The following is a 27,322-nucleotide window of genomic DNA, read 5'->3' on the forward strand; positions in this document are numbered from 1 at the left end:
AAAATAACACAGAATCATGCATTAAATTTTCATTCTAGAATTATTGTTCTAACTTTCTTATATACTTCTTGAGTCTAAAATTTTCTTTAAAAATTCTTCGGTAAATTAAAAAATCAAAAACCCATAGATTTTGTTTTTTTATTTTTTCAAAATCATTTGTAGTACCACTTGATGACCCACTTGTGTTGGGAAAACCTTTTCAATTTTAAATCGATAAAAAAATATAAATTAAAATATATAGATATAGATATATATATATATATATATATATACTTTAAAAAGACAATAAGATACAAAATATTTTATACCACAACATTAACAATTGTTTTGCACATATTAGCAAAAAAATGTTAGCTTTCTCATTCTCGATTTATAAAAAATTGATTATAAATACAAAGTACAGCCAAATGTTAGAGTATATGTAATAACACAAAGATTCAACCTTCCAAAAGTACATATTTTACCTAAAACTTACTCAGATATCCCCAAAATTATGAATAAAATCTACGTCTTATGGAGCCGTCGGTGGAAACGTATGCACACCGTTTGGTCAGATGCATTGAACGGTGTGAAGAACCACGTCACTCGTGATTCGCGGTAAGATTCGGCAAAGAGGAGAGAGTGTCGGCGTGGTTTCTGCAGCTTTTAGCGTTGCATCGGGAGTCGGGGTCGGAGGGAAAACTGCTTGTTTTGTGATTCAGGGAAGCTTTGAATCAGGAAAACTGTTTCCTTATATTCCTTAACAATTTTGAAGCAATACTTTCTCTGTTAAGCAGTTTCTAAGGGGTAAGAAGTGGTGCCAACGACAGTCCCTGGTATTCAGTGTTCAAAGAATCAAGCTTCACATACTTCCCTACATTTGTATTTGATTCCAAGTAACATACGAGTAATCGTGCAGTTCGATATCGGGCCCTGTTCGCAGTGGGAATTGCGTTCATGGGCTCGCAACTTGAAGATGATGGTGTTTAAGTGATATGTATCCGTTGTGAATTTGATGAATTCACAACAAGGAACTTGACACATTTCTACCTGCAGCGTGTGTCAGTCGGTCGTGGACATATCCCCACTCAGGGGGGTGTCGGGTGGAATCGAGTGCGTGTTGGGCTGCAGTGGTAGATAGGCATTGGAATGAGCGCTGTGGGAAGTGAATATGGAGGGGGGAGTGTGTTGAATCGATTCCTACATTTGACAATGTCCTGCTTCTTGCAAAGCAATTTTGGTCTTACATTGCTAAGAAATCGGGTGAGTTTAAAGATTAGAACCAGAGTGATGAGGGTGTGATTACTGCGGATCGAAGTTTGTATATGGTGTGGATTAGAAGCACGATGGAGGGTGGTGTGCGATGTGGTGCAGCTAAGTGGGATGGTTGCGGTGATGGTGGGTGAACGATGGATCCACGGTACCCTTTCATCGTAAATGGTAAAAAAATCTCAGTCTGCCGATGTTAGAGCGATTGTGCACTGTGCATTTGTGTGAAGTATGGATGGAGCATTGGTTTTCTTGTTAGTGGCGAGTGGTTTTAGTGTAGCGAAGGGACGTATTGAAGTGATCTGGGAGATGTCTGTGATGGATGCGATTTGTGTGTAGGATGACAATAAATTCCTCACATGGGGTGGGGATCCATACGCCACGAAAGGTGTTTGAGGGGCAGTAGGATCCATTGTCCGTTTGGATCTGTCGAGAATGCATGGCAGCACAGTGAAAGTTTGGCATGAATATGATTGTTTGTCACTGGACTTGCGTGCGGTGGTGGAAGGAATAGGCGAGGCTGGAGGAGGGATTTGAAGCAAATTGGGTGAATGGTTGACGTTGGTTTTTCCGTGGTGACAGGGCCCCACAAGGAGCAGTCAAGATTTTTTTGAGCATTGACAGCAAATTTCCTGCTGTTCGTCAACTCGCAATTGAAGTGAGCAGTTGATGGAGAGGTGCACGCATTTATGCGGGAATTGTCAATTGAATGAAGTTGCAGACACGATGATGCATTCGTACTGAAAAATAGTGATACGACGAGACGTCGGATTCAACGTGGAGATGATATCCTTACGTAGTTATGCTAATGTTGACAGGAATGCAGTTTGTGTCGGCTGGATGTTGTTGATATGGAGAAAGTGGATGGAGGATCGGTGACCAAGCTAGCAGATGTTGATGCGGGGTGGTGGCTGCTGGTGATGTGTCTTACATTGCGACTTGCAGTGGGAGGGTATTTCCATCGCGGCAGCTTGCAGTTGTTTCACGAGTAGATGATTGCATTTGTAAGTGATTGTGCTTGTTCCACGGAATGTGTTGTCCGTGCTCTTCATCTGAAATGCTCGAAGGAGACGTTTGCATACAACGCTGGCAAGAGTGATGGGTAATGGAAGGTTGGGAGTAATGCGTGGTGAAGTAGGGCGTGACGAAGATCTGTGATAACAGCGAGCTAGTGTTCCCGTGTGGTAGTTTGAAGATGGATCGTAGTCTGGGCGATTGCAGTTTTGGTAACCAGATGTGGGAAGCGCATGGTTTTGGTGTAGGTGAGTGGAGAAGATCATGAGGCAGTGAAGAGGTGCTAGAAGGTATTGTTGTGAAGGCTGAGAATACCTTGAGAATTTAATGGAAGCTGGAAATGAGATGCATGAAACCACTTGGATATGGTTCTTCTTCTTTATATAAAACTGATGAAAGTGTCACATTGTTTGACTCTTGGGTAAAGGTGAAGGAAAACCATATAAACAAAACAAAAGAAAATGATGGCTTGTGGATGTGGGATTTGATGCAGTAGGTGATGCTGTGTCAAAGAGGTGAGGTATGTGTGAAGGTGAATCAGTATTTTTTTCCCATGAAAGATACCAGCTGTTGAGTGACTGGGTGGAGTGTAGTGTGAGCAAATGCTGATGATGTTTGAGGATTCTGGAAACTGCAGCCTTTCTGGGTTGTGGCAAAATCATGTGTGAGCTTGCTGTATCATCTCTGTGTGTACCATGGAACTGTATGAGGGTGGAGGTTTGGATGTCCATGCAGTCTATTGTATGCAATAGTATGATGAAGCACATGAATGGAGGTTGTTGTGATACACAGTTGAGATAAGGAACAATTTCTAGCTCATAAAAAGAGAAGAGAAACAAAAGGTAGAGAACAGGAAATCTAAGGTTTATGGTTCTTAATAGTATTGGTTTAGTGAGGAAAGTCTGTTTGAGTTCTGGTTCATCCATAATTAGATTACAGTTCACTGCCCCACCTATTGTTGAGTTTACACTAATCTGGGTGGTGATTTATTAGCTGTTATCTGAATGTGGGCAGTCAAACATGTGATTGTCCTGTCTAAACAATCTGTTTATGTATTGCAGAATCCTGTTTGCTCATCTGTTGCTGTAGCCAACTCTAAATTTGGTACAGTTTCCCTGATGAAGTCAAAACCTGATAGAAACTAACTTTTCACTTGTACCAAAATATAGTAGAGGACTGTGTTCATAAGATCTCACTCTAGAAACTCACAAAATGAATATAGTGAGATCTCACCAAACTTGTATGTTTATACAAAAATAACTAAACAAAATAAAGGCAGGATTCTGATGAGCATCAAGTTCACATTTAGATGCTGGTTTTTCTTTCATCAGAATCTTAGAACTCATGGGGTTTCATCACTTTTCCAAATCATGAAATAGTTTCCAGTGGGCTTCTCATATTAGATGTTCATTTCTGCAACAATTATCTTTCCTGCTTTTGCTGAAGAGACATCTCAGTGCAACCTTTGTCGGCAGCCTTTTGTAGCTAGTAGGTACTTTGGGAGCCGATATTGTACAATTTATATGACTTGTGTAAGAGATTCACTATGGACCATACATCACAAGCCATGGCTCCACAAAGCATGTAATTGACTTTTTTTTCTTTGCTTGGATCATTACTAATTCCAAGAATTTGAAATGGTAAAGAGTGCAATCCAAGTCTATAGTGTGTCTTTTGAAGAGCAGCTAACCATGGCTACAGAGGCAGGCATTGTTTTGAAAAACTCACCTTCTAAGGTCTAATTTAGCATCATTTGCCCTAGTCTATGTCATGAAGGTGTGCTTCCTTTTTTCTTTTTATTCCTTTTTTTTTTTTCTCTCCTCTCACATTTTTTTTCATTTTTCTCTTGTTTTTATTATTAAAACTCTATACTACAAATTTTATTTGATTAAAGTTAGGGTTGTTGGAAAAAATGCATTAAAATTCAATGTGGTACATGAGTGAGTGAACCAAGGGATCCTCTGGCATCATGGCAAGGAATAGAGGACTCTTTTTGTTATCAATTACATTGTTTTTAACAACTCAGAAGTCACAGTTTTAAAAGTTTGCAAAAAAAAAAAAAAAAAAAAAAAACATTATACTGTTTCAACATGAATCAATTGTCAAACACACTTGAATGTTGGGCCCAGCCCCAAATTCACATCACAATTGTCATAATTATGCAAAATCAGTTAAGCTCCCACATACAATACAAAAAGAAGATTCTCCTCCTCAAGAGCACATGATACATCCCCCCATACTTCCCTTAAATATGCCTTATGCTTAGACATGCTTGCATCCCCATGAGGTGCATGGAAAACATGTTCACAAGATGACAAAAAAGCAACCCACCATGGATGAATGGATGGAACAACAAACAAATGCACAACATGGGAACAGTACCACAGCCCATTCAATCTGAAAATGTCCCCAACTGGTACCAGAGCCTTACCAGAACTTGGCAGTTTTAAGGCTATCCAAGCCACTCTTCCTCAAAGATGGAAAGCTGATGCTGCTGCTGCTTTCCCATTTGGATTTATTTTGCCAAATTCATCACATGTATTTCTCATTTTTAACTATGCTCAAATTGTGGATAGTAACCCACCCTCCAACCTCAAAACAGAAACCCTAAACCCTAAAACGTCATAAAAACCCTAAACCCTAAAGTGTTGGAGACACTACTACTACTTCTAAGTGTTGGTTGCAAGGGAGAGGGGGGGGGGGCAACAAGGCTGGCTGAGACAGGGGAAGTGCAGATGGTGACAGACAGAAAAGGGAGGGGGGTTGAGTTTTGTTACCCACCCACTGTGTGTCCTACCTGGAAAGAGAGACCCCCCCCACCTTCCCCCTTCAAGGTGGCTTGGCTTGCACTAGAAGGAGGAGAGATAGATGACCATTGTGATGTGTCCCTTGCTTGCCCCAGTAGTAGTAGAAGTAGTAGTAGTACACTCCCCTGGTACTACTGATCCAGACTGAAGCCATTACTGAGGGAGATAGATAGATAGACAGACAGGGAAAGATACTACTCACTCAGAGTGAGACATACTCATGCTCAGAAAGACCCTCCCTCCCTCCCTCCCTCCCTCCCTCAGTCATTCCAGCCCCATTTTTCTGCTACACCCAACCTTCTGTTTTTTCTCTCTTTTCTTACCCCCCTATTTCCCCTCATCACATTCGACATTCTTGAAGAATGCCCAATGCTATAAAAAAAAAATACATATAAATATTTACACAATGTCTTCAAAGTCCAGTGCAACATACTCACACTCACACACACACAGGATTCACAGCAGGGTAGATAATCAATCCTCTGTAGCCTGGCTGGCAAAAACTGGAGGCTGGTGATCCAGCAGTAGTAGGACCATTCTGAGGGTGGAACAGTTGCAGCATCAATTGAATCACATGGGCATGTTCAGGATAGTATCTGATATACCTGGAGGAGGAGAAAAGGAAAAAAACAAAAAACAAAAAACAAAACAAATAGCAGCAACGGATTTTACCATAGCTTACCAGCAGGGGCAACAGAGAGGCAGTGAGTGAGTGTTGTAAGTGTAAGTGTAGTGTAAGCTTTGTTGTGTGATCCCATTGAAGGGCTGTTTTTGTTTCTCTTATATCCTTTCACCACGATACCATGGGGTACAAAAGGAACGGGTATCAATTTATGAAAGCAGGCTCAGCAGTACTAGAAGTGGAATGAATTGCAGAATGAGAGAGTTGAGTTGTGTTGAGTTGAGGGTCAACCCTGGGGTGGTGATGTACTTACTGGTTGGCATCGCATACACAGTTCCCATAATAAAGGTTAGCTGGGAATGTAAAATAATCAATTAATTAAACAACAACAACAACAACAACAACTCTTCCTGAGGACTGTCCCTGTGTGAATAGGGCACAGTGCATAAAAATGGACAATACTTTCACTGATGTTGGGTACTTTGTGCTTAACACATCAAAGAGAATTTGACTCAGCTTTTTTTTCTTCTTTTATTCAATATATATATATATATATATATATGATGATGTCCCATTTTGCCCTTCAGTGATATTGTGTAAAACACATCCAATACAAACATTTGATGCATCATACATTTTTGAGATTTTTTGTTCATTGATATTCATGGGGACTGAAATATTGAGGAGCTTAAGTTTGAAGCTTGGACTACTTCATTTCTCAGGCACTCAAATCTAAGACTGCCAAGTCCTGATTGTGTAAAAGAACTGGAGTATTGTTGTACCAAGCTCTCATCCATTCAACTCATGTAAACAAAACATGCATCAAATACAGTATTGCTTTCTTTTAAATATGCATTTTTCTTGTCCACATTGATGATTGTGAGCTCCAACAAGGGCTCAATTCAGGAGTTTGTTGTCCTACTTGTACCCACAAGCTTGGGTAGAATGTTGGGCCTCTTTTTCAAGGACGTCAAAATGATGGTAGAAGTCAATTTTGGCATTTTAAAACACACTATCAAGTATCATCAATTTAACATTCAGTTTTTGAGCACATATTGATTTTCCAAAAAAATTCCACCCAACTCCAAAATATGAATTGACAATTCACCTCACCACAATGGCAAATCATAACCCCTCCATTTTTGCTAATGATGGTTGAGGGACTTGGCAAGGAATAAAACTTTTTGCCTTTTTTGTCTCTTTTCTTTTTCTTACACTTTTTCCACATGTGGTTACATTCTTAAGTAGGAGTATCACAATCAGCACACACAATCAACTTGGCAGCAAAGCTCATACATCTTTCCACTGTAAGAAGTCTTTTCATGAGAATTCTGCAATTTGCTGCCAGAGAAAGTGGGAAAAAAAAATATTTACAAATGGGACATGTAATCTTCCCAATATTGTTTTTGAAGGAAAAAAGAGAAAAGAAAAAATGACATAAAATCTCAAAACATATGCAAATGTTTTTTGTGTTTGTAAAAAATTAAAATCTATCTATGTATATATATAGTTAGTTAGTTAGTTAGTGTGCACATGGACCCATGTACTAGTAGGCATTGTTAAGGCTATTCAATTTTGTATGGACAATTCATTTATGCAACTTTGCATGGTGATGGCCCCATGGAAATTGAAAGTTAGGTTATCTAAACTTGTTGGCTAACACCCAAAGCTTACAATCTTCATACATGCATCGGTTCAAGTTGTTGAAAATTTTAATGGTACTCAATTTATATTTGGAGTAGCCAAGAGATTTAAATGATTAATAAAAAATGAAAGTAACTTTGCAAGGATGAAAACAACTTCTTTGAAATTTTAGTAAAACTTAATTTAAGCAATGTTTGCACAATCAGTGTTTCAGCCTTCATGCTATAAAAAACAGGCTCCTAATTATCAAAAATTCTAATCCATATGTTCTTGTAGCTCTCAATATCTATTGCTTTTAGAATTCTGAACATGTGCTCAATCCTAAGGGTTGTGATTAAATGATATCATATTGGTGATTACCAATACACTCCTTGAATGAAATTAAATGAGAGGTTTCTAATAATCAATTTAATGCATTTAAAAATAACATTTAGAGTATTATGTTCTAATGTCACATTTTACTGAAACCAGAAAGAATACATGTTTGGTATTAAGAAAGAATACAACATTTCCTTTGAAAAAACATACTTCTTAATAAATATCATATTGCACATAACTTTTGGTGCAAAAAAGTATACAAAATTTTAGAATAAATAATCTACATAATAAGAAAAATTAAGCAAAAGTCAAATAGACAAAGAAGCCTTCTCATTGGCCAAAATCAAAGAAATTAACCAACAAAAAGCCCTGCATAACTTGCACAAAGACCTCCAGTTTATTATTTATAAACAGCTGTTTGGTAACCAATGGCATGGGTCTCTGCTAACAAATAACAACTCATAATAAGCAGAATTCAATATACACAACCTGTAACAAATCTTTGATATAGAATTTGAAGGAATAAAAAATAGTTACTACCACATTCTTATTCTTATAGGTAAATTGTATCCAAATGCAAACCAACAATTACACAAAATTCACAAATTCTAATCATCTTGAACTGAATAGAAAATATGAATGCATGTAGTATTTTTTGATCTTTTGGTATACTTACACTCACACACACACATAACATTTCACCAAACAATATCATAGTGTAGTGGGGTGGTAAAAGAAAGGGCCACAGGGGGGAAGGGGGAATAGCAGGCTGAGCCATCACTTAGTCAATCAATTGGAGATGTATAGCTGACACAGCTCACTTACACACAGCCAGCCCTTGCATTCCTCTTCAGCCATCAACTCATTTCCATTTCATTTGTCAGTGCCCAGCCCAGTGAGTGATGCAGATATCCATTGATGAAGCAGAAGAAGAAGAAGAAGAAGATACTCCCAAAAAAAAGAAATTAGAGGAAGGAGAAGATGTTGCAATTGGGCTTGGAATCATCAGTGTAATACATTCACACCCTTAAATGAATGGATACATACACAAAAAACAAGCCTGGCTTCCAAGGAAATCTACCACGATCAACTTGTGAGTTTTGTAGTACCATTTATGTGGTGTTGAAAAATGGATTTTTAAAAACCATTCAGTAATTCATCTTTGATATTATAGGCTATCAGTTCATTGATTCTAGTTTTTGGTAGTAAGAAACAAGGGACCTTCTCACACAAGATTGGGTGTCAAAGAGCTGGATGTATCCCCCCCCCCAAAAAAATACATTACACACACACACATATATATATATACATACATACATACATACATATATATATATATATATATATACATACATAAAGAATGTTTGGATTGATTACTCTCATTCAGTGGGAACATTACAAAAAACATGTTTGTCATAAAATGATTTTGCTCTGGTTGATCACATGGAGTGTGTTAAATGCAAGGGGTTAGGTTGGTACACTCCCACAACCAGATCATGGTCTTGTAAGTCAACTTCACAGCAGTGGATACAAAGGAACAAACCCTAAATTAAACCAACAAGTTAGTTTTTTTGTGGGGTTTTATATCATTCCCTCAAGCCGCTTGTGTTAAAAAGACTGTAGACAGATGAGACCAGGGTCAGTACATCTACCTGGCAGCAACAGTTCCAGTATTTCATTCACCTGGTTATATCATGGGACAATTTGACAAAGAGGGCTTTATGAAAATGATACCCAAAAACAGTCAAATGGGGGCAACATCAATTCTATTTATTCATCCACACATATAAAAATGAAAGTGTTACCCCTTTATTCCCCAGATAGCAGAGAGATTGTCCTGGCCCTAATTTTCTGTGCCATGGGTGCAACAAAGGGAATGAATTAGGTGGATGTGAATGTGAAAAGGACCTTGGCCTTTGTATTGTTGTTGTTGCAGTAGTTGTAGAAGAAGACCTTTTCTATTTGCTTAGCTGTGCTCTACAGTTACAACTCATCAATAGGGTTGTTGTTGTTGCATGCATGGCTGTGCAAGGGGGCTGCAGAGCTTGACTACCAAGCTTCATCCTCTCCTCCACAAAAGCAGCCAATTCCACAGCCCTAACTCCTCAATAACACACAAAAATCTCTTCACTCCTCCATCAAGACCATTATGATGGGTCCTTTGTACAATGAGATCATGCCTCTGACAACAGGATGATCCCCATGGCTTGTTCATTCTCTTCAATACCAAAGCAACATTTAAATATTGCAAGAAAAATAAACAAGTTAAAAAAAGAGATAAAATAAGAAGAAGAATGGAGGGTTTTCAACATTTCAACATCAATCTGTTTCCTTTCTCAAAACATCCAGTTCTCAAACCTACACTTTTATTTTTATTGTTTTTTATTTTTATTTTTTCATTTACACCTGCTGGAACCCCAAATCTAATCTTGAAGCTCAGCAATAAATCATGTCATATGGAGGTTAGTGTGCCAGTGTATGATTGCTCACAGGCTTTGGCATTTTAGGAACAAGATGATTGTGAATTTGCTTAGGCCATCCATCCTTGTGTTTGTGGATCATGCTCCACATGTGTGAGTGTGTGTGTGTGGGGCATAAAGCATGATGCTTTGGAGTGGAGTATTTAATATAAAAAAACAGTGAGATTCATGGCAGCAAATGAGAAATCAAAATTCATAATCCTCTACCACACATCACCATTGGGTGCAAAGACCCACCCACATACCAAATCATTTTATCCAGCTTGTGTTGTTTGTTGTGGTGGGTGGGTGACCTTCCAATGGCTGTGATTCACTGAAGTCACTTCTCAGGGCAGTGAAAACTTGATACTGATGAGTTCAACTCTAAGTTGAGGGGTGAGTTTAATGCATTAAGGCGAAGGTTGGAAGGAGTAGGCGGTGAAGGAGAAGAAGAAGAAGAAGAAGAAGAAGAGTACTCTACACGACGAGAAACCGAGCTCCAGCAGGCTAGTAATTGGGGGGGGGAGGGGAGATAAAAAAGCGAGGAGGAGAGGAGAGGAGAGGAGAGAAGAGCAGAGCATTAAATGAAGGAGAGAGTGGGGGCGTGTTGTGGGCTACAGGGCCAATAACTCCCCCCCCCCCATTTGCAGTCCCCCTGACTACTGCGTGTCTGCAAGCTCTGCTGACAAGCCAAACAAAGCAGAGCTCACCAATTACTAGCCTGCTGATGCTGCTGCTGCGTCAGGATAGGGGCTTGATCAGGCAGTGCTGAAGAAGCTGGACTTGAGAGCAGCAGCTAACGGTCCGACCTGGTAAAGAATCGCAGAAAAAAAGAAAAAAAGAACAGAAAAACATGAGGAGGCACCCCCACCCTTAAGAAGCAGAAGAAGAAGAAGAAGAAGAAGAGTGAGTGAGTGAGTGAGTGAGTAAGTGGTGGCGGAGTTGTAATTGTAACAGCAGCAGCAGCCACACCCATCGATCGGCAGCACCCAACCTCATTGACGGTACCTGCACTGACGGCGCTCTCCACTAAGGGAAGAGGAAGAGCAGTAGGAAGAGAGGGGCTCTTCACAGCCAGCCTTCCTTCCTTCCCTTAAACTTTTCTAGTGCTGAGTTACACCTCCCTTTCTGCTGCTCCTGCTGCTGCACTGTCTGCAAGCCTGCCTGCCTGGCTGGCTGGAGCCTGGCCTGCTCGCCTGGAAGAGGAGGAGGGAGGAAGAGGAGAGATCATCGACTCCTCGAACCTCTCCTTCGCCCCTTTCCCAACGCTCACTTGCAAACGGTCTTCTCTTCTCCGCCACGCCGATCATTGCACAGCTCTGATTCTCGTCAATCATCACTCTGTCTCTCGCTCCCACTCCAATTGGGTCGCTCGCGTCCTCGCTTGATTTGCTCCCAGGATAGCACAACGGTGCCCCATATCTCTCTCTTCACCCGACCTTCTCATGCATTCCGGCAATGCAGCGAGTGCGTCGCTGGAGCTTTCCTCGCTGTGGGTGCGTGGGTTTTCGTAGTTTGAGAGCGATTTTGGCGTGAATTGGCCCACAGAGGTTGTCGTTCAGTGAGGCTACGTTTCGAGGTGTTTTTACAGCGAAAAATATCGTTCGAAAGTTGATGTATTTTGAGGTATTTGGATAAAACGTGTTTGGTAGTGATAAGGAATAGAGCATTACTTCCTCTGAAAGCTTTGAGTTGTGGCGACAATATGGATAGCTGTTGCGGCGAACACATTGATTACTGCTCGCTTCTGTCTGTGGAATCGTCGAGGGTTTGAGAGCTCTTCGTCTGGAACTTCTCATTGATCAGACACACAGCTTGCGAAGTTAACAGGTGCAAAGTTTGTAGAGCGGACGCTTTGATCTGTACTCGAGCTTGGTAGCTTCCACTGGTGTCAAGTGAGTGGGAGAGTGTTGGCTACTCCTTGTGCAAGGTAGCCACAGTTCATTTCGATTGTTCCAAATCTGGATCTCATCCAAAAGGACGAAGACACACAGCTCGCCGCATGTTATTATCACGCGAAGCTGCTGATCGTGACCAAGTTGCAAGGGATTTTCAATCCACTCACGCTCCCCTTCTGGAGCCGATTCGCAGAACTTTGCCGCTGTGTCGCAGTCTCTAACGAGCCCTTCGACCGCCCTAGTATTTTGATATCGGAAGAGTCTGAAATAATCTGGCACAATCCTGGAATTCTATCACACTAATCGACCCTGAAGCATTACACGATAATAACACCAATCGGTAAGTTAAATCGCCTTTCTCAGCTTGTACCGGAAAGGCTTCATTTCCTGCTGTTCGGTGTTTTGCGAGGTTGAGACTGACCTCCTGTCAAACTCCGGTCAACCTCGCAAGATCAGATTAATTGCTTGAGGTGATATTTCTGATTTGTTTCAGTAGCGTAATTGACACAATAATTGCTCTGCCCCGGAAGCATGATCCTTAGATTACTCCATTCGCTCTGGTAAGCCTCTTAATTATCGATGTCGTTTAACCAAACAATCACCCGTGAATCGTTTTCCTTCATTGCTTCCCAAATTGCCCCGTGGATACCTTTCATCAGTTAAATGCTTTACAGCAGCTACGATTGTACTGGTCGAATGCTCTCTACATGTAAGTGCTCAACTCTATATTATTTCAATGTTTGCAGTGCCCCAGTCCACACTGGTTCTGAAGGACTCAACGGGTATCATTGGGTGAGGATTGTGGAATCAGGCCTGCCATTTTCGTAGTGGACGAAGCTGTGAGTCGAATGGTGGACAAGAAACTGCGGCGGTGTAGCTGAACTTCTCGAAGCTCCAGACTACAAAAAAGAAGAAGCTAAAGGCTTAATCAGGGGCAACGAATTTGCTCACTTCTGATCAGTTCGACCCCACGCAGTTCAACATGGCCTCACCAAATTACGCAGAACGTCGAAGGTCTCACCCGAAGTCACGGCGTCAATCTGCTCTAGCGGTGGTGGTGGTGCTCGCCATTGTGAGCGCATCCCTTCTCCTACCCGTAGCCCACGCCCAGCTCCTGCATCCGATCGATATGCTTACGCTGCGATCCATCAAGGCCACCATGAACGATCTCCCCGGTGGAAGCTTCTTCTCCACATGGGTCTTCGCACTGCGAATCAACCCGTGTCAGTCCTTCGCCGGGCTGCAATGCGTCAAGGTCGGCAGCTTCAATCGCGTCTCGTCGCTGTCTCTCGGCCCGCCCACCGCCGGCTTACCAGGCCTCAGCGGCTCCCTTCCTCATTCCCTCGGCGACCTCTTCTACCTCCAGACCCTAACAATCTCATCCGGCGCTCTCCGTGGATCCATTCCCGACTCCATTGGCAACCTTCAGAACCTACGCACCTTCTCCCTGAGCCCAAATTATCTCTCGGGACCGATCCCCACCTCCTTTGCAAACCTCCACAACTTGGAAACCCTCCAGATCCGGAAGAACCTGCTGGAGGGGCAGATCCCGCCCGGGATCGGCAACTTAGCATCCCTCAAAGTCCTCGTCCTCTCCGAAAATCGTCTATACGGCCCTGTCCCTGAATTATCACAAACTCCCTTAATGCACCTCGATGTCCGCAACAACGATCTCTCCGGCGGACTCCCACCTCTCCCGTGCTCGCTGCAGTATCTGTCCGTGACGAGAAACCAGCTTTCTGGACCCATTAATGCCGTGGAGCCTCTCACCAGTCTCTCGTATCTAGATCTGAGCTACAATGAATTCACGGGGAGTATTCCGAGTGCGGTGTTTGAGTTCCCTCTCTCGTTTCTTTTGCTGAATCATAACCAGCTCCGGGGAGCAGTGAGCGTCCCCGCGGAGGTGACGATCTCGGTCGTGGACTTGAGTCACAACAAGCTGCAAGGAACAATTTCTCCCTACTTGGCCGGGACCCAGAGCTTGTTCCTGAACAACAATTTGTTTGTGGGCACAGTACCGCAGGTTGGTAATCCCCCTTCCAACATCTTTGATATCAATCAGCTCCATGAATACCATGCATGTAGTTTGTTGAAGGATTCCGTTCCGTTCCTTTCAAGGGAGTAACGAGTGGCGATGGAATGTGTGAATGCAGGACTTTGCGAATAAAATGCAGGAAGCAACGCTGCAATCGCTCTACCTCCAGCACAACTATCTGACAAACTCGGGGGCACTGGCGAACGCCGCATTGCCTCCAAGTGTGGCCGTATGTTTGCAATACAACTGTTTAGTGCCTCCTCCGCAGTCGCTGTGTCCGCCCAATGTGGACATGCCGGTCTCAAGGCCTGATTACCAGTGTCTCAAAGCAAGCTCTGGCTCACCGGGAGACTAGGATCGATCGATACCACCTTCTTCTTCTTCAAGCCATTGCTCTCCGACTGCTAGCTCGCCATTTTTTTTAGTTTTTTTTAGTTTTTTTTTGTTTGTTTTTGTGTATAGATGGGAACAGGGTGTTGTGTGTTTTTTCTTTTCTTTTCTTTTCTTTTCTGGTAGTTTCTGCAGACTGTCGATGCTTGGGTGAGCGCTCAGATATACAACAGAGCTCTCTTTCGTCAAGCATTCGATCGTAACTGTTCATGTAGAATGATCAATATTCTGTACGAAAGTTTCAACCATTCTTACGTAGCGAACGAAACTAGGAGGAAGTGAAGTCCCCAGTTAGTTGATCAGTTTTGGTTGGTGCACACAGGCTCCGCAATATCACATTGCTAGTCTCTAGAATTTCGTAGCACATCTTTGGATCGAACGTGCTCAAAATAGTAGGCAAAAACAAAACAAAACAAAACAAAAATATTGAGTTGGGCTGACTGGCTGACTGACTTTTGTTCCGAGGTTCTCAATGTTTTAAGGACATGCTCACTTCAGTGAAATATATGTAGTCTGAGATTATCCATTTACCATACAACATTTCCACTAACCACTCGATTGCATAACAATATGAAAAATGAGAATGTAAAATGAAATCCTAATGTGTCAATCTGACATTGACCATTTTTCATGCTCAAACTTGCATATATCATTAACCGAATCTCTGCCATTTATGTCTCCAACAAGTGTCGTTTGGAGTCATTTGACGTTTGATTGATTGAACGGCAGTGAGATTCAAACTATGTAAATGTAATGTGATATTTTTAAGCTTTAAAATTTCTGGAGTTCAAAGAGAAAAGAACAAAGAAAAAGAAAAAGAAAGAGTAAACATCTCAGAATGGAGGATATAACATTAAGAATCACAAATTTACAGTTAACCTATTCATACTATTTAATGGTGTTAGTAATTGTTTTACTTACAACTGAAAACTTTTATTAGTTTGTTTAGTTTCTTTATTTTGCAAAAGAAAAAGAGAACAAATGCAATATTGCAATAGTTATTATAAAAAATGGAAATCAATGCATGTAAAATTGTGAAAACTGATGGGTGAAGAAAAAAAAAAATGTAAATATGTATTTTGATTCTTTGTTGAAACTTTTCTATAATGAATAAAATTTTATACATTGTATTTCTGTTTTCAATTCTTTTCAATACAAAAATAATCCAATTAAGAAATAGTTGCAAATGACTCATTGACTAATTTTCAAAGCTACTTCGCTTTGAATAACCAAATTGTCTAACTTTTCTTGCAAATTTGGTAATTGTTCACTCAGTTCTCCAACGATTTTTATCAACATTTGTATCTTTTGATTTGCTTCATTTGTGTCTTCAATAATGCTTTTCTTGAAAGGGATACCTTTCCAATTATCATTTTTAAAGCTTTCATGTTTTTTGACAAGGCGTTGGTACATGGCAGTGGTTAGAAAAATCCTTGATCTTGATTTGTTCATTTCTCTTAACCTTGTCCTGTATTATGTTATCATATAAAAACAAGATAAAATTATAAATTTTCAAAATAAAAAAGAAAAGAAGAAATTAAAAAATCAAAATTTACTAATACTTTCTATTGAAAAAAAGAAAAGAAAAGTGTTAACAACATTAAGAATGTGTGTTTGTATATTGATATTCACTTACTTGGAATGCTCTTGTTGTAGAAGAAGTTCACTAAGATGTTCATTCAAGAATGAAATTTTATGATTTAAGGTGGTTTTTTGCGTTTCAAGCCCTTTTAACCTAGAGAAATGCAAATTAAATACCAAGCGTGATTTTTCAAATACAAAAGCTCAAAGTCATTGTAATAAGATATTTTCAAAAGAAAATTAGAGATTAGATATACTCACCTCGCATCACATTCCTCCACACTTTTATTGGTATTCTTAATTGTTTTTTTTAAATCTTCAACAGCTCTAACCATGCCAGCTTCAAATCCAGTTGGACCATCAATTCCTTTTTGATTGCTCATTGCCTAATCCAATGACTTTGGGTTTTAATGTATATTTTTATTTTTAAAACATATTTATGATTGATAATATATGTTTTCACATTTGAGTGATTGTAATCAACTTTGATATAATATTAACATTGATACCTAAGTCTAAAGTCAATAAAAACTAGTTAACATCTTAAAAAATTACACAATAAAAATTTATGGAAAAAAGAAGAAGAAAGAACAAGATTTTATTTATTTATTTATTTATTTATTTGTTATCATAAATTTCATGCATATTAAAGTACATTTTAAAAAAAATTTTAAAAAATTAACATTGAATTTTTAAAATTCTCTCTCTCTCTCTCTCTCTCTCTCTCTCTCTCTATGTATGTATGTATGTATGTATATATATATATATATAACAGCATATGCACTTGAAATCATTTTTTCTTTGTCTATAGGTGATGATTTGTTTTTGATGGTCTAATTTTACCCCTACTAAATATCCGTATTTAGCATAATTTCAGTTGTAATTATACAGTTTTTGAATACATAGAATTACAACTAATAGATATGTATACTAACATGAATATAAATATATAAAATTTTAAAAATAGGAAAAGGAGAAAGAAAAAAAAGAAACCTCCATTTTTGAAGTAATAACTTTACGACAATCCACTTTGAATTCAAGAATTCGAATCAGTTTTTTGCGTTTTAATTGAAGCATATTGAATTCAAATTGCATATGATCAATTGAATTCTTGAGTTTGGAAAGTTCTGATGATCCTATATTTGGATCTGTAGCTTCCTGTGATTGAAAAGCATTGATTGTGCATGCATTAAAATGCATTTTAAAATATATTTCTTTTCAAGTTTATTAAAGAAAAAATCATGAAAAAATGGAATATCTTGATGGTATTCGTATTTTTTGATGAATTGAATTTGTGTGTCTTTCTTTTCTATTTTCGTTATTTATTTATTTATTTATTTTATGTATATAAATTATGTGTCAAAACAATCCTTATAAAGAGGGATTTAAAAAAATGGTATATTAAAAAAAATTTCTAAAATTGGGTAAAGTATTTCATTTTTTTTCAGATAAAAAAACCCAAAATTTTTAAACTTATAATTCTGTGAAAAATTAACTTTTAAAAATTTATTTCTTTAATATTTACATCATTGGAAGGTATTATTTTACACATAATGACATTTCCAATAAATATTCAAATATATAAAATTCATTAAAAATCTTTCATAATATCATAAAATTAGATATGGTTTCAAAAAATTAAAGAATTGATTTATTTATCAAAAACCAGCCAGAAGTCAAAATGGTTTATTACTTATTTAGTTCATATCCTGATTTTACCTGAATTTGTATTTCGTAGGATATTTTGTACCTCCATAGCATCACGTGATGTTCCAACTCATCTAAATGCTTGAGAGCATGATCTTTTTCAACTACTAAATCATGAAATTGCGATTCAAGATCCATTGTTTCTTTTGCCAAGTCTTTCAAAATCACAACGTGTTGAGTTTGCATGTTCTTTGTAACATCAACCAATGAAGTCTCTAATGTGTTGTTTTTACCAATCAAATCATTCAACCTACACAATAAAGTAAATATCCTCTTTTTTTACATTTTCATGGGGAAAACATTAAAATATAGAGCGTTGTTTAAAACATTCTTTTTTCAATGTAAAATCCACAGAAAAAATTATCTTGAAAAGGAAAAAGACATAAATTTGTAATAAATATTAAGAATTTAATTAATGCAAGATAAAACAACTTGGATAAACGATACTTATTTTTTTCTTTCAACATGTTAAATTGAGTATTATTATTTATATAATTCAAGAAATTACAGTTTTAATATATATACATATATATATATATATATATACATATATATATATATATACATATATATATATATATATACATATATATATATATATATATATACATATATATATACACATGAACATCCTTGTGTGGACATGTGTATACAAACTTGGTACCTAGCAATTAAGTTTCGTTTTTGACCTATCTCAACTTGAAGGTCCTTTGAAGATTGTATTTGTATATTACATTGAGCATCAACTCGATATTTCCTTTGGATTAAAATTCCTTGATCATAAATTGCACGTTGCACTTGTTCACTTAATGTATTGATATCATTTTGAAGACCCACAAGTGAAGTTTGCAATGACAACCATTGCCTTTGAGATTCATTCGATTCTTTTAAATTTTGATTAATTTCAATCCTTAAGTTATATATCATAGCTTCCCATGGTGATGATGCATCCGGATGTGACATATTAGCAGTCAATTGCTCATATTTTTTATTTAGACGCATGATCTCTTTTGTTTTTAAGTCCACTTCTCGATCTTTTTGTTTGATCTCTGCATCAAATTTAAAGATGATATTATATTTTGCAGCAACATCATCATTCACCATTTTCAGTGCAATGTTTATTTCTTGATTATATGCTTGAACCGCAAGGACTTCACATCTAATAGAAGATAGTTCATGGTTTAGCTTTGTGGCCATGGAATCTTGTTTTTTCACTAATTTTCTTAATTCGCTAATATTTGCAACTTTTGCTTCTGCTCCTTTTTCTTCAAGGATCACTTGTTCTAATAGTTTTGACATTATTTTGGTCTCCAATTCATTAATTTTATTTTTTTTTCTTATGTATTGTGTATTGACTTCCTAAATGAAGAAAAACAAATCTTGTATTAGTTTCCAATTTTTTTTTATATGAATTGTGATATGAAATTTGCTTTAAACTCTATATGTATAGAAGAAAAACTTATACACAACAAAATTTGAGGTGAATATGTGCAAAAAAAAGTATATTTACCTTTATTGTAAGTTTTAGCTTTTTAATGTCTTCAACAGCAACTTTGATTTCATTTTTTACTTTTTCAACCTTGATAAGAACTTTTGCATATTGTTGATTTACTTTTGTGCATTGATTTGTCACATTGTTGATAAATTTTGCTACCTCTTTCATACTACTATCGATTTTCAAGAGTCTAAATTTGGCTCGATCACATAAATTATTCATCTTTCCTGTATCTTTTACGTATCTTGATTTTTCGATTTTTATTCCTACTTTCACCTCTGCTTGTTTATCAATCGCATCTCTTAGAAGCTGCAAAATACATACCACATGTGCATTGCATATTTACTTTTCATGCAAACTCATTTAAGATTTTGCAATATCAAAGACATAAACCATAACATTTTTGAAATTCTCTATATCTATATATAGACATACACACACACACACACATACATTAAAGTGAAATATGTTACAATTAGATGGCAGACTTATTAACCTTCACAGCATTATCACAACGAGTCAAGGCTATCAAAGTAGTCTTCCACTGAAAAGTAAGCTGTCTTTTTTCCGCATGAATAGAGGCCATTTCTATGTCAGCTTCTTTTAGAGCGAGGTTGGCAAAAAATGATTCTCTTTTCTGAGCTGAGATGTAAAATTTCTAGAATTATTCTCAAGAAAAAAAACAACAACCATCCATAAAACATTTCAAAGACTGCACACGTGCTCATCAACTTGTTTCTGAACTAGTGAATGATTTCGCAGCACAGCCATTAAAAAGGACCAAGGATCTTCTGTTTCATAATACCCACAGTTTTCAGACACATTCTGCCAACTTAACATGCTTGAAAAACTATAACCATGGTCAAAATGATAACAAAAACACACTCTGATACCACGTTAAATACATTGAAAGAGAAATTTAACAGTGTTCAGTTAATGTTGTTCATTTCAACTGCAACACAATCACCATGGTTGTTCATAGAAAGAGAGCCTGACAAACCTTCAAGTTGCCCTTTGGTCAGTTCGACTTTGTTCAGGATTTCTTGGATCCGAGTTTGGCAGTCGTCAATGGCCGCATCTTGCAGCTTCTTGAGGGACTCAATCCTGAGAGTTGCTTCTTCGGTTGCATATGTGGCACGCCTGTTCAATGCAATATCACCTTTGAGCTTCTCACTCAAATCTTCCAGCGACATCAACACGTTTGTGATGTTATCAAGCTCTCGTCTAGTTTCAGCTGTTTTGTCTACAATGACTTTGTGCTCTTTGGAACGCAGCGCATGTTGCTTCTCCATCGTGTCTAACTCTTCCCTAGCCTGCTATACATCAAAGCAACGTTTAGTTACAATCCAGGGAAATTGCATTCTCTAATCACCATGCTTCTAAAGCAGCAGACGTTGAACTGTTGCTGTTCACCACTTCGACCTATCAAGGTTAGCATCATGCCAACGTGGGTAAAGACTGGCGTCCCCTAACGGAGTCTAGCGTTGGAGAAAACAACTTTTTGAAAGAGTTATTATAGTATTAAAAATGCAATGTATAATACAAAGTAACTCATCAGTATGAAGTTTATCACAAGAAGAAAAAAAAAGATAAAAAGATAAAAAGATAAAAAGATAAAAAAAGAAAACATATTGACCTTTGCATGACCTTGAGAAGCTGTGTCAAGAGCGACGGTTGTCTTCGTGAGACTGGCATGTAGACTAGCCAGATTGCACTGGAGGTCATACAATTGCACTCCAGCCTCCTCCCGATCCTTGGTGGCTCGCAGCAGATACCTCTTTTGCTCATAGATTCTATCTTCAATCTCATGCTTCTTGTCCAACAACTGCTTCTTAAGTCTCTCCTGCACCTGCAGCAAGACTTTCTCGTTCCGGAGATCCGAGCTTTCACTGGAAGATGCCACGCTAGCCGACATATCCTCTTCGAGAGAGGACTCCGGAAGAGTAGCTAGGTTCGCCATGGCGCTTCAACTCAAACAGGGGGTAATGGAATGAGGAGCTGGACTTCACAGAGGATGTCTGTAGACAAAGTGAAGCATGCGGGTTTATTTGTTTGTAATAGAATTTGCTTTGTGCGTTTCGTGAATTTATCTCTGTTACCCATGCCTACGCGTGTCTGAGGATGTCTCAGCGGTTCACTTCCTCTTGCATTGGCAGCACCTGCACAACCTATGGAATGAACACTGTCAATACGACTGAGTTCAACAGGGCCATGGTAACAGGAGGCTTCATGGTTAATTTTCAACTGATTGAGTGAAATTTGTGGATCCGTTGCGTCTCTTTGTTCGAAATAAAAATGTTGTCCATAAGAGTTTACGCCAACAGCCTCCAAAATCACACCGTGATTAGCTGGATATAATTCAAACTGTGCATCAAATTCTGCTCAAGATTTGTATGCTTGGGAATTACCGCTGCAAAATTCAAGCAGCTCCGGGACAAATTTGGTGCAATATAATTGGTGGTGGGATCTCCTCTGTGATCCATAATTAGAGAAATCTTCCAGAAGACCAATGAATTTCGAGCGGATTTCTGAACTTCACTTTCCACATATCTTGTAAGATCTAATGTTATTTATCTTCGTGATGAACGTCTGTTTGATTTCGGTTTTGAAGAGCTACGTTTCAAAAAAAAAATAACGATTCTGGCATTACAGATATTGCCAACAGGAACCGCAAGGAAACGCTCACAACAGGAAACCCATAATAGTTTCTTACAAGAATCGACTTTATCTCCAGAGATAAAATGCGTCACGTTCAAAGCTACTTACAGTTCTGTCATCAATCCACTGGAATGGCTGCAGCAAATGGAACCCAACTGCCACGACCAAGACTTTCTGCAAAACAGACGCTGCTTAATCAGAAACTACAGAGGTCCAGCGACGAACACAACGCTGGGTGGGTCTCCAAAATTGGGCGAATTGGAACGCACAGCCTGACATCAGCGAGGGTCTTCTTCTAGCCACCTCGGATTTCTCAATCCCAAGGGATCATAAGAATTTCGGCAACAGCGACAAAGAATTTCAAAGATTCGCACATATTGGATCGAGTTTCTCTACTGATTGCGCCAAACCCTAAATTTAGAACTAATTTTAGAACTGGCTGGTTTGACGACGGAAATCTTCTTCCTGTCGAATTAGGGCACAACCAACAGCGAAGATCGCAGGGAACCCTGTCGAAGGAAAGCGAATTGAAATCTATCCGGAGCTATGGAAATTGGGCCATGGGATGCGAAGCCTGCTCCAATCTTATCCGTCACACAGATACATCCCCCTTGGCCACAACCTTTTAATAGAAAAACCGGACCCTAGACTTGGTGTCCGGAGTTCATCCGTCAGATGAGTCCCAGATCGTGCGTGTAGGCCCTGTTTGTTCAAAGTGCGGCATCCGGGTGCTGATTGTGTATAGTTTAATCTTTTGGGTTTTGCTTGTCTGTTCACCTGCAGAAAAAACTAGCTCTCACACGATCTTGCCCAACTCGGACTCGATTTTGCGAAAGTGCTGGTCCTTTGGCTTTCTTATAGTGCTCTGTTCGGTTTGTGCCCGTCTTGCTGGTAGTCGTACCTCGCAATGGGCATGACAATTGCCAAATTCTATACCCTTATTAATGAGGGCGCGTTTTAGTAGCTAAATGTTGATATGGGGGAGCGTAGAAAGCATCAGTCAGGGTGCTGGTTTCAGTTTTTCATGATTTTGGTAATCGAAGACTGATTCGCAAGTGCGAAAGATTTCGTGTCCCGGCGGTCTTTCCAGTGCGTTTTCGTGTAATCGGATTCAAAGGATGCTGTGATTGAAGTCACATTCTATCCTCTCACACGGATTCTCTGCTTCACGACGTCATTCAAAGCAACTCAACGATATTGCAAACTAAATCCGTCTTTGAGCACTCTGATACAAGTGACGCTACAAAATTCTTATTTGTGAGCTGCTGTGACCATCCCTCTAGTAGAGACTTAATTGTCGAGCAATTTTCTGTATAGTTTTGGGTGAAATCTCTTGTAGATGATCCTGTCCTTCCTTTGATTTTCACTATCTGTGTCCATTGAGTTCTATGTCTTCCAAAGCAGAATTCCGGCGATCGATCTAGCAGTTTTATCAATTCCGTGGGCGCCTCATTCGTCTTGTCAGTGCAGTGTCTTCAATGGCCAGGCTTAGATACTATGATCGTGTCTGTCCTGTATGGTGGTTACAAACTGATGCATTATCTGGCGTTTGTGATGTGCAGGACACTTTTGTAGCAAGCCATTGATTTGCATAGTTACCATTTTAAAATTATGATGACTTTTGTAGTCAGGAGCTAGGAACCATTTATCGCGGTCTCTCTCTCTCTCTCTCTCTCTCTCTCTCGTAAAAAGGTGCATCCAGGTATAGCTAAGAATAAGGATAGATAGCAACAGCGAATGTTTTGCATATTGTAAAGTAATGTCAAGTGTACCTGCTGATCAACAAGGAGAGGCCAGGGTGACACTGTAGGCGACAAGCTGCGAATATCATATGCTTTGAGCATCGTTGGCTATGGAGTCTCTGGCTTTTACCACCTTAGCGGCGACATCCTTCAGCTCCAGGATATCCAATTCACAGCCCAAATTCTGTCCAGAAGGTTGCGTGAAGTGCAGCCCAGTGTCTTTGTCTCTTTGGTCCTCATTTCTCTCTTCGTTAAAGAGATCTGAATGCTCCTCCTCATCGACGAGTTTCAGGGAATCACTATTATATGGAGAGCAGTTCAAGGCTGTCGAGAAAGTATGTACAGTTAGAACCAACAGAAGGATATCTATGCGAAGCGCTCGAGTGGCTTTCGTGGATCAATGTGGCTCCGATAATTCCCGGGACTCGAATGCACATATGACGAATGAGCAGGATCCCAAACGATTGACCAATGGTCATGCTACATCTATACAAGCACCAATGGAGGATGTATCAGCGCGAGGGATGGAGTTGAACGGAATATCCTCGAACAGAGTCACCACCTCTTCGGTAGTTGAGAAGACCATTGTGACAGAAAAAAAGAACGTGGACGTTGATGAACTTTGGCTTGAAATTATAGCGGAAGCCCGGCTGGAATCGGAGAAAGAGCCTGCTCTTGCCTCGTACTTCTACTCATCGGTCATATCTCACAAGTATGGGCATTTCCGGCCTATGTTTACTCTTGAAATGTTCAAACATAGGAACAGTATTCAGGGATTTACTTTGCGACACCTTCTGGTTATTTGTGCAGGTCTTTGGAGCGTGCTCTGGCATTTCATCTCAGTAACAAGTTGAGTAACCCCACTCTCCTTAGCACCCAGCTCTTTGGTCTCATTGTGGACATCTTCAACAGTGATGTGGCTATACGACGCGCCATAAGAGAAGATTTGAGAGCAGTTAGGGTCAAGGATCCTGCATGCTCCTCGTACTGTCACTGTCTCTTGTACTTCAAAGGCTTTCTCGCATGCCAAGCGTACAGGGTCTCACACTGGCTCTGGAACAATGATCGGCCGTCTCTTGCATTCTTAATGCAAAGCCGTGTGTCTGAGGTGTTTCACGTGGATATTCACCCTGCTGCCACAATTGGTTCCGGCGTCCTCTTCGATCATGCCACAGGGCTGGTCGTGGGTGAGACTGCCATCATTGGAAGCAACGTCTCCATTCTGCACAACGTTACTCTAGGAGGGACAGGCTTGCTCGGTGACCGGCACCCGAAGATTGGAGACGGTGTTCTCATTGGTGCAGGAGCCATTCTGCTTGGTAACATTGTGATAGGAGAGGGCGCTAAGATTGGCTCTGGATCTCTTGTGCTTATCGACGTCCCACCTCATACTACAGCTGTGGGAAATCCTGCACGCTTAATTGGTGGCAAACAAAGTCCCACAAAGTTGAAGGACATCCCCAGTGAGACAATGGATCACACTATCAAAGGCTGGTCCGACTATGTCATCTGAATCAAATTAGGTCTCCACTTAATTTTAGTTATATCCCCATTAGGATTTCTGGGATTTGATGCACGTTGCACGTAACGATTGTCATTGCGACATGCATTGATTCCTCAAGGTAATGATCAGTTAGTCTTTTTTGTGCCAATTTACTCGCTGCATATTTACTAGTGACAACTCTTAAGCTAGTTACAGAACTGGTGTTTCCTGAATCTGTTTTTCGTTGTCGTCTTGCTTCTGTTAGGCATGTAAAAGTTTGAATTTTTTTCCTGTTGTTTGTGGCTGTAACGGGATTTCAACAAATTCTACTGACCCTGCTTCTGATAATCGGAGCGTTACAGGAAGTTCCTGGTAATGGCATTACCGAATCCTCTTGATCGCTCCTGGTATTGATTAATTGCTGCATGTGCTCTGTTTTGAATAGTAGATAGTTCAGAGCTATTTCATTTTTGGAGACCAGAACAGGAAAAGAAGAATGCTCCAGATCTCTGAATTGGATTGGGTGAACTATCATGTGACTGGAGCTTTTTCATTCAATTGTGGGTCACAGAATTCCCACAACCTGGCCAGCAACTTAGAGGAACTCAGGTTATAGCTTACTCTCTCACTATCGGAAACCACCATAGATTTTCATTCAGTTAAAGAAGCTTCTAAAGAGTTTTACGGAAATGCCAAAGCAAAATAATAATAATAATAATAATATATATATATATATATATATAGGGGAATGTTAAATAGACCTAGGCTTTTACTAAATTGACCCACCCATCTTAACCATCATGAAAAAGTAATGCCATCTAGATTCGTTTTTCCACGATTGGATCCAAAATCAAAGAAAACCAACCATATTCATCATGATTACCATATTCTTCATTATGGGTAGGTCATTTTAGTAAAATTTGGGTCTATTTAACATTCTCATATATATATATATATATATATATTTACGTACATATATGTGAAAGAAAAATTTCAAAGATACTCTTGGGTTTCAAAATGCCACTTGAAGCTTCTTCAATGTGAGATTCTATAAGGTGAAAGTTTTTATTTTATTTTATTCTATGTATTTTGTTTTTCTTCTCTTTTTTCTTATGATTAGTGTATCAATGAGTGCACATAGAAGCAAAATTAATAATATTACATATACACTTATATTATATATACATGGATTTTTTTTTTCAAAAAGTTTAATTTGTCAAAAGTCTTGTATTCTTGTTTATGATTTTATTTTAGTCTTATTTATTTCATAGGTGAACATCTAATAAAAATTTGTGGCCTTTTAGAAATGATCAAAGATTCATGCAACAATTAAAAAAAAATTAAGTAAATATGAAAATAGAATCATTTAAAACTTCCAATTCAATTTTTACATATTTTATTACTTTTTGCAATCTAATCTAAAAAATGTAATATGCAAATTAAAATCATGTTTAAATAGTAATAGAAATCAACTATTATCCACAATATTCAAAGTTAATACTCAAATATGAATGCAATACTTTAATGAAATTTGCAAGATAATTTTATGAGTTCCAAGTCTATACAAAATTAATACTATGTAGCTTTGATATAATTAAATAATAAATAGATCAAATTAAATAATAAAAAATTAAAAAAATGCATCATATTATTATAAATAACTAATTTCTGAGAATTATTAAAGCTATTAAATTATTTTACATCATATTATTGTAATAAATCAATATTTTTTAAGGTAGTGCAATATTTAATATATGTGTTATTATTTTTATCTATTAATTTTTTTATAAACTTTAATATATCACAAATTATATTGAATATTTTTTTCGAAATAAATAATTGATCTATTATTTTATTTAATTTTTTAATAATAAAAATATAAAATAATAAGGATATTCAAAATATTAAGCATATTTATTTGATAAGTTTTGAAATCAAAATTTAAAAATAAAAAATTCAATTACATGAAATAAAACAAGTAATGTTATTTTAATAAAATTTGAATTTATATTGACAAATCATCTACAAAATTAAAAATATGTTACAAAATCGACTTACAAAATTAACTTACACATAGATAAATGAATAAAATCTAACTAATGAAAATACATTTTTATTTTTCTTTAACCACAAAGTAATGTTTCAATAAAAATTTGAAAAAATTATGTAATATCTTGAATATTTTTTTAAGAATTTAAATAAATAATAAAATTTAAAAAAT

General features: G+C 38.3%; 3 protein-coding genes and 1 long non-coding RNA gene across 9 annotated transcripts; 3 read left to right on the forward strand and 1 right to left on the reverse strand.

Annotated features, from left to right (window-relative positions):
* Positions 1-634: 634 nt before the first annotated feature.
* Positions 635-2,676, forward strand: LOC112275696 (uncharacterized). The gene is made up of 2 exons (XR_002967807.3): positions 635-1,419; positions 1,831-2,676. It is a non-coding gene; the product is annotated as an uncharacterized LOC112275696 (long non-coding RNA).
* Positions 2,677-10,890: 8,214 nt separating this feature from the next.
* Positions 10,891-14,973, forward strand: LOC112276230 (uncharacterized). Of its 3 annotated transcripts, none has more exons than XM_024507354.3 (3): positions 10,891-12,719; positions 12,822-14,033; positions 14,164-14,973. In XM_024507354.3, exons 2-3 carry the CDS (start codon positions 12,993-12,995, stop codon positions 14,398-14,400), a joined length of 1,278 nt encoding a protein of 425 aa, XP_024363122.1. In that variant the 5' UTR covers positions 10,891-12,719; positions 12,822-12,992; the 3' UTR covers positions 14,401-14,973. The 3 variants fall into 3 exon arrangements, with proteins under 3 accessions (XP_024363122.1, XP_090102678.1, XP_090102679.1); XM_090246552.1 differs by having other exon boundaries at positions 10,891-12,350; positions 12,757-14,033; XM_090246553.1 differs by having other exon boundaries at positions 10,891-12,350.
* Positions 14,974-15,506: 533 nt separating this feature from the next.
* LOC112276137 (uncharacterized) lies at positions 15,507-21,178 on the reverse strand. Of its 4 annotated transcripts, XM_073530704.2 has the most exons (10): positions 20,855-21,178; positions 20,219-20,531; positions 19,715-19,860; positions 19,234-19,527; positions 18,388-19,082; positions 17,736-17,973; positions 17,010-17,174; positions 16,278-16,402; positions 16,072-16,170; positions 15,507-15,903 (listed from the first exon to the last, which is right to left on the reverse strand). In XM_073530704.2, the coding sequence occupies exons 1-10, from the start codon at positions 21,176-21,178 to the stop codon at positions 15,627-15,629; spliced, it is 2,676 nt and encodes an 891-aa protein (XP_073386805.1). In that variant the 3' UTR covers positions 15,507-15,626. The 4 variants fall into 4 exon arrangements, 3 of the variants coding, with proteins under 3 accessions (XP_073386805.1, XP_073386806.1, XP_073386807.1); XM_073530705.2 differs by lacking the exons at positions 15,507-15,903; positions 16,072-16,170; positions 16,278-16,402; positions 17,010-17,174 and having other exon boundaries at positions 17,838-17,973; positions 18,413-19,082; XR_012216590.2 differs by lacking the exons at positions 15,507-15,903; positions 16,072-16,170; positions 16,278-16,402; ... (1 more) ...; positions 17,736-17,973; positions 18,388-19,082 and having other exon boundaries at positions 19,388-19,527; positions 19,715-19,855.
* A 1,814-nt stretch (positions 21,179-22,992) lies between these two features.
* On the forward strand, positions 22,993-25,396 carry LOC112276138 (serine acetyltransferase 5). Its single transcript, XM_024507188.3, has 3 exons — positions 22,993-23,133; positions 23,439-24,330; positions 24,429-25,396. Exons 2-3 carry the CDS (start codon positions 23,729-23,731, stop codon positions 25,129-25,131), a joined length of 1,305 nt encoding a protein of 434 aa, XP_024362956.1. The 5' UTR covers positions 22,993-23,133; positions 23,439-23,728; the 3' UTR covers positions 25,132-25,396.
* The last annotated feature ends 1,926 nt before the right edge of the window (positions 25,397-27,322 follow it).

This window comes from Physcomitrium patens, chromosome 23, assembly GCF_059467195.1.
Source record: "Physcomitrium patens ecotype Gransden chromosome 23, ASM5946719v1, whole genome shotgun sequence".
NCBI lineage: Eukaryota > Viridiplantae > Streptophyta > Bryopsida > Funariales > Funariaceae > Physcomitrium > Physcomitrium patens.

Coding starts and splice junctions, on each gene's coding strand:
- LOC112276230 (XM_024507354.3), top strand. CDS start 12,993: ATGGCCTCACCAAATTACGCAGAACGTCGAAGGTCTCACCCGAAGTCA. Junction 14,034..14,163: donor TTGTGGGCACAGTACCGCAG/GTTGGTAATCCC, acceptor GTGTGAATGCAG/GACTTTGCGAATAAAATGCA.
- LOC112276137 (XM_073530704.2), bottom strand. CDS start 21,178: ATGGCGAACCTAGCTACTCTTCCGGAGTCCTCTCTCGAAGAGGATATG. Junction 19,528..19,714: donor GTTGTGATAATGCTGTGAAG/GTTAATAAGTCT, acceptor TGTATTTTGCAG/CTTCTAAGAGATGCGATTGA. Junction 17,974..18,387: donor AAACGAAACTTAATTGCTAG/GTACCAAGTTTG, acceptor TTTATTGTGTAG/GTTGAATGATTTGATTGGTA.
- LOC112276138 (XM_024507188.3), top strand. CDS start 23,729: ATGGAGTCTCTGGCTTTTACCACCTTAGCGGCGACATCCTTCAGCTCC. Junction 24,331..24,428: donor TCATCGGTCATATCTCACAA/GTATGGGCATTT, acceptor TTATTTGTGCAG/GTCTTTGGAGCGTGCTCTGG.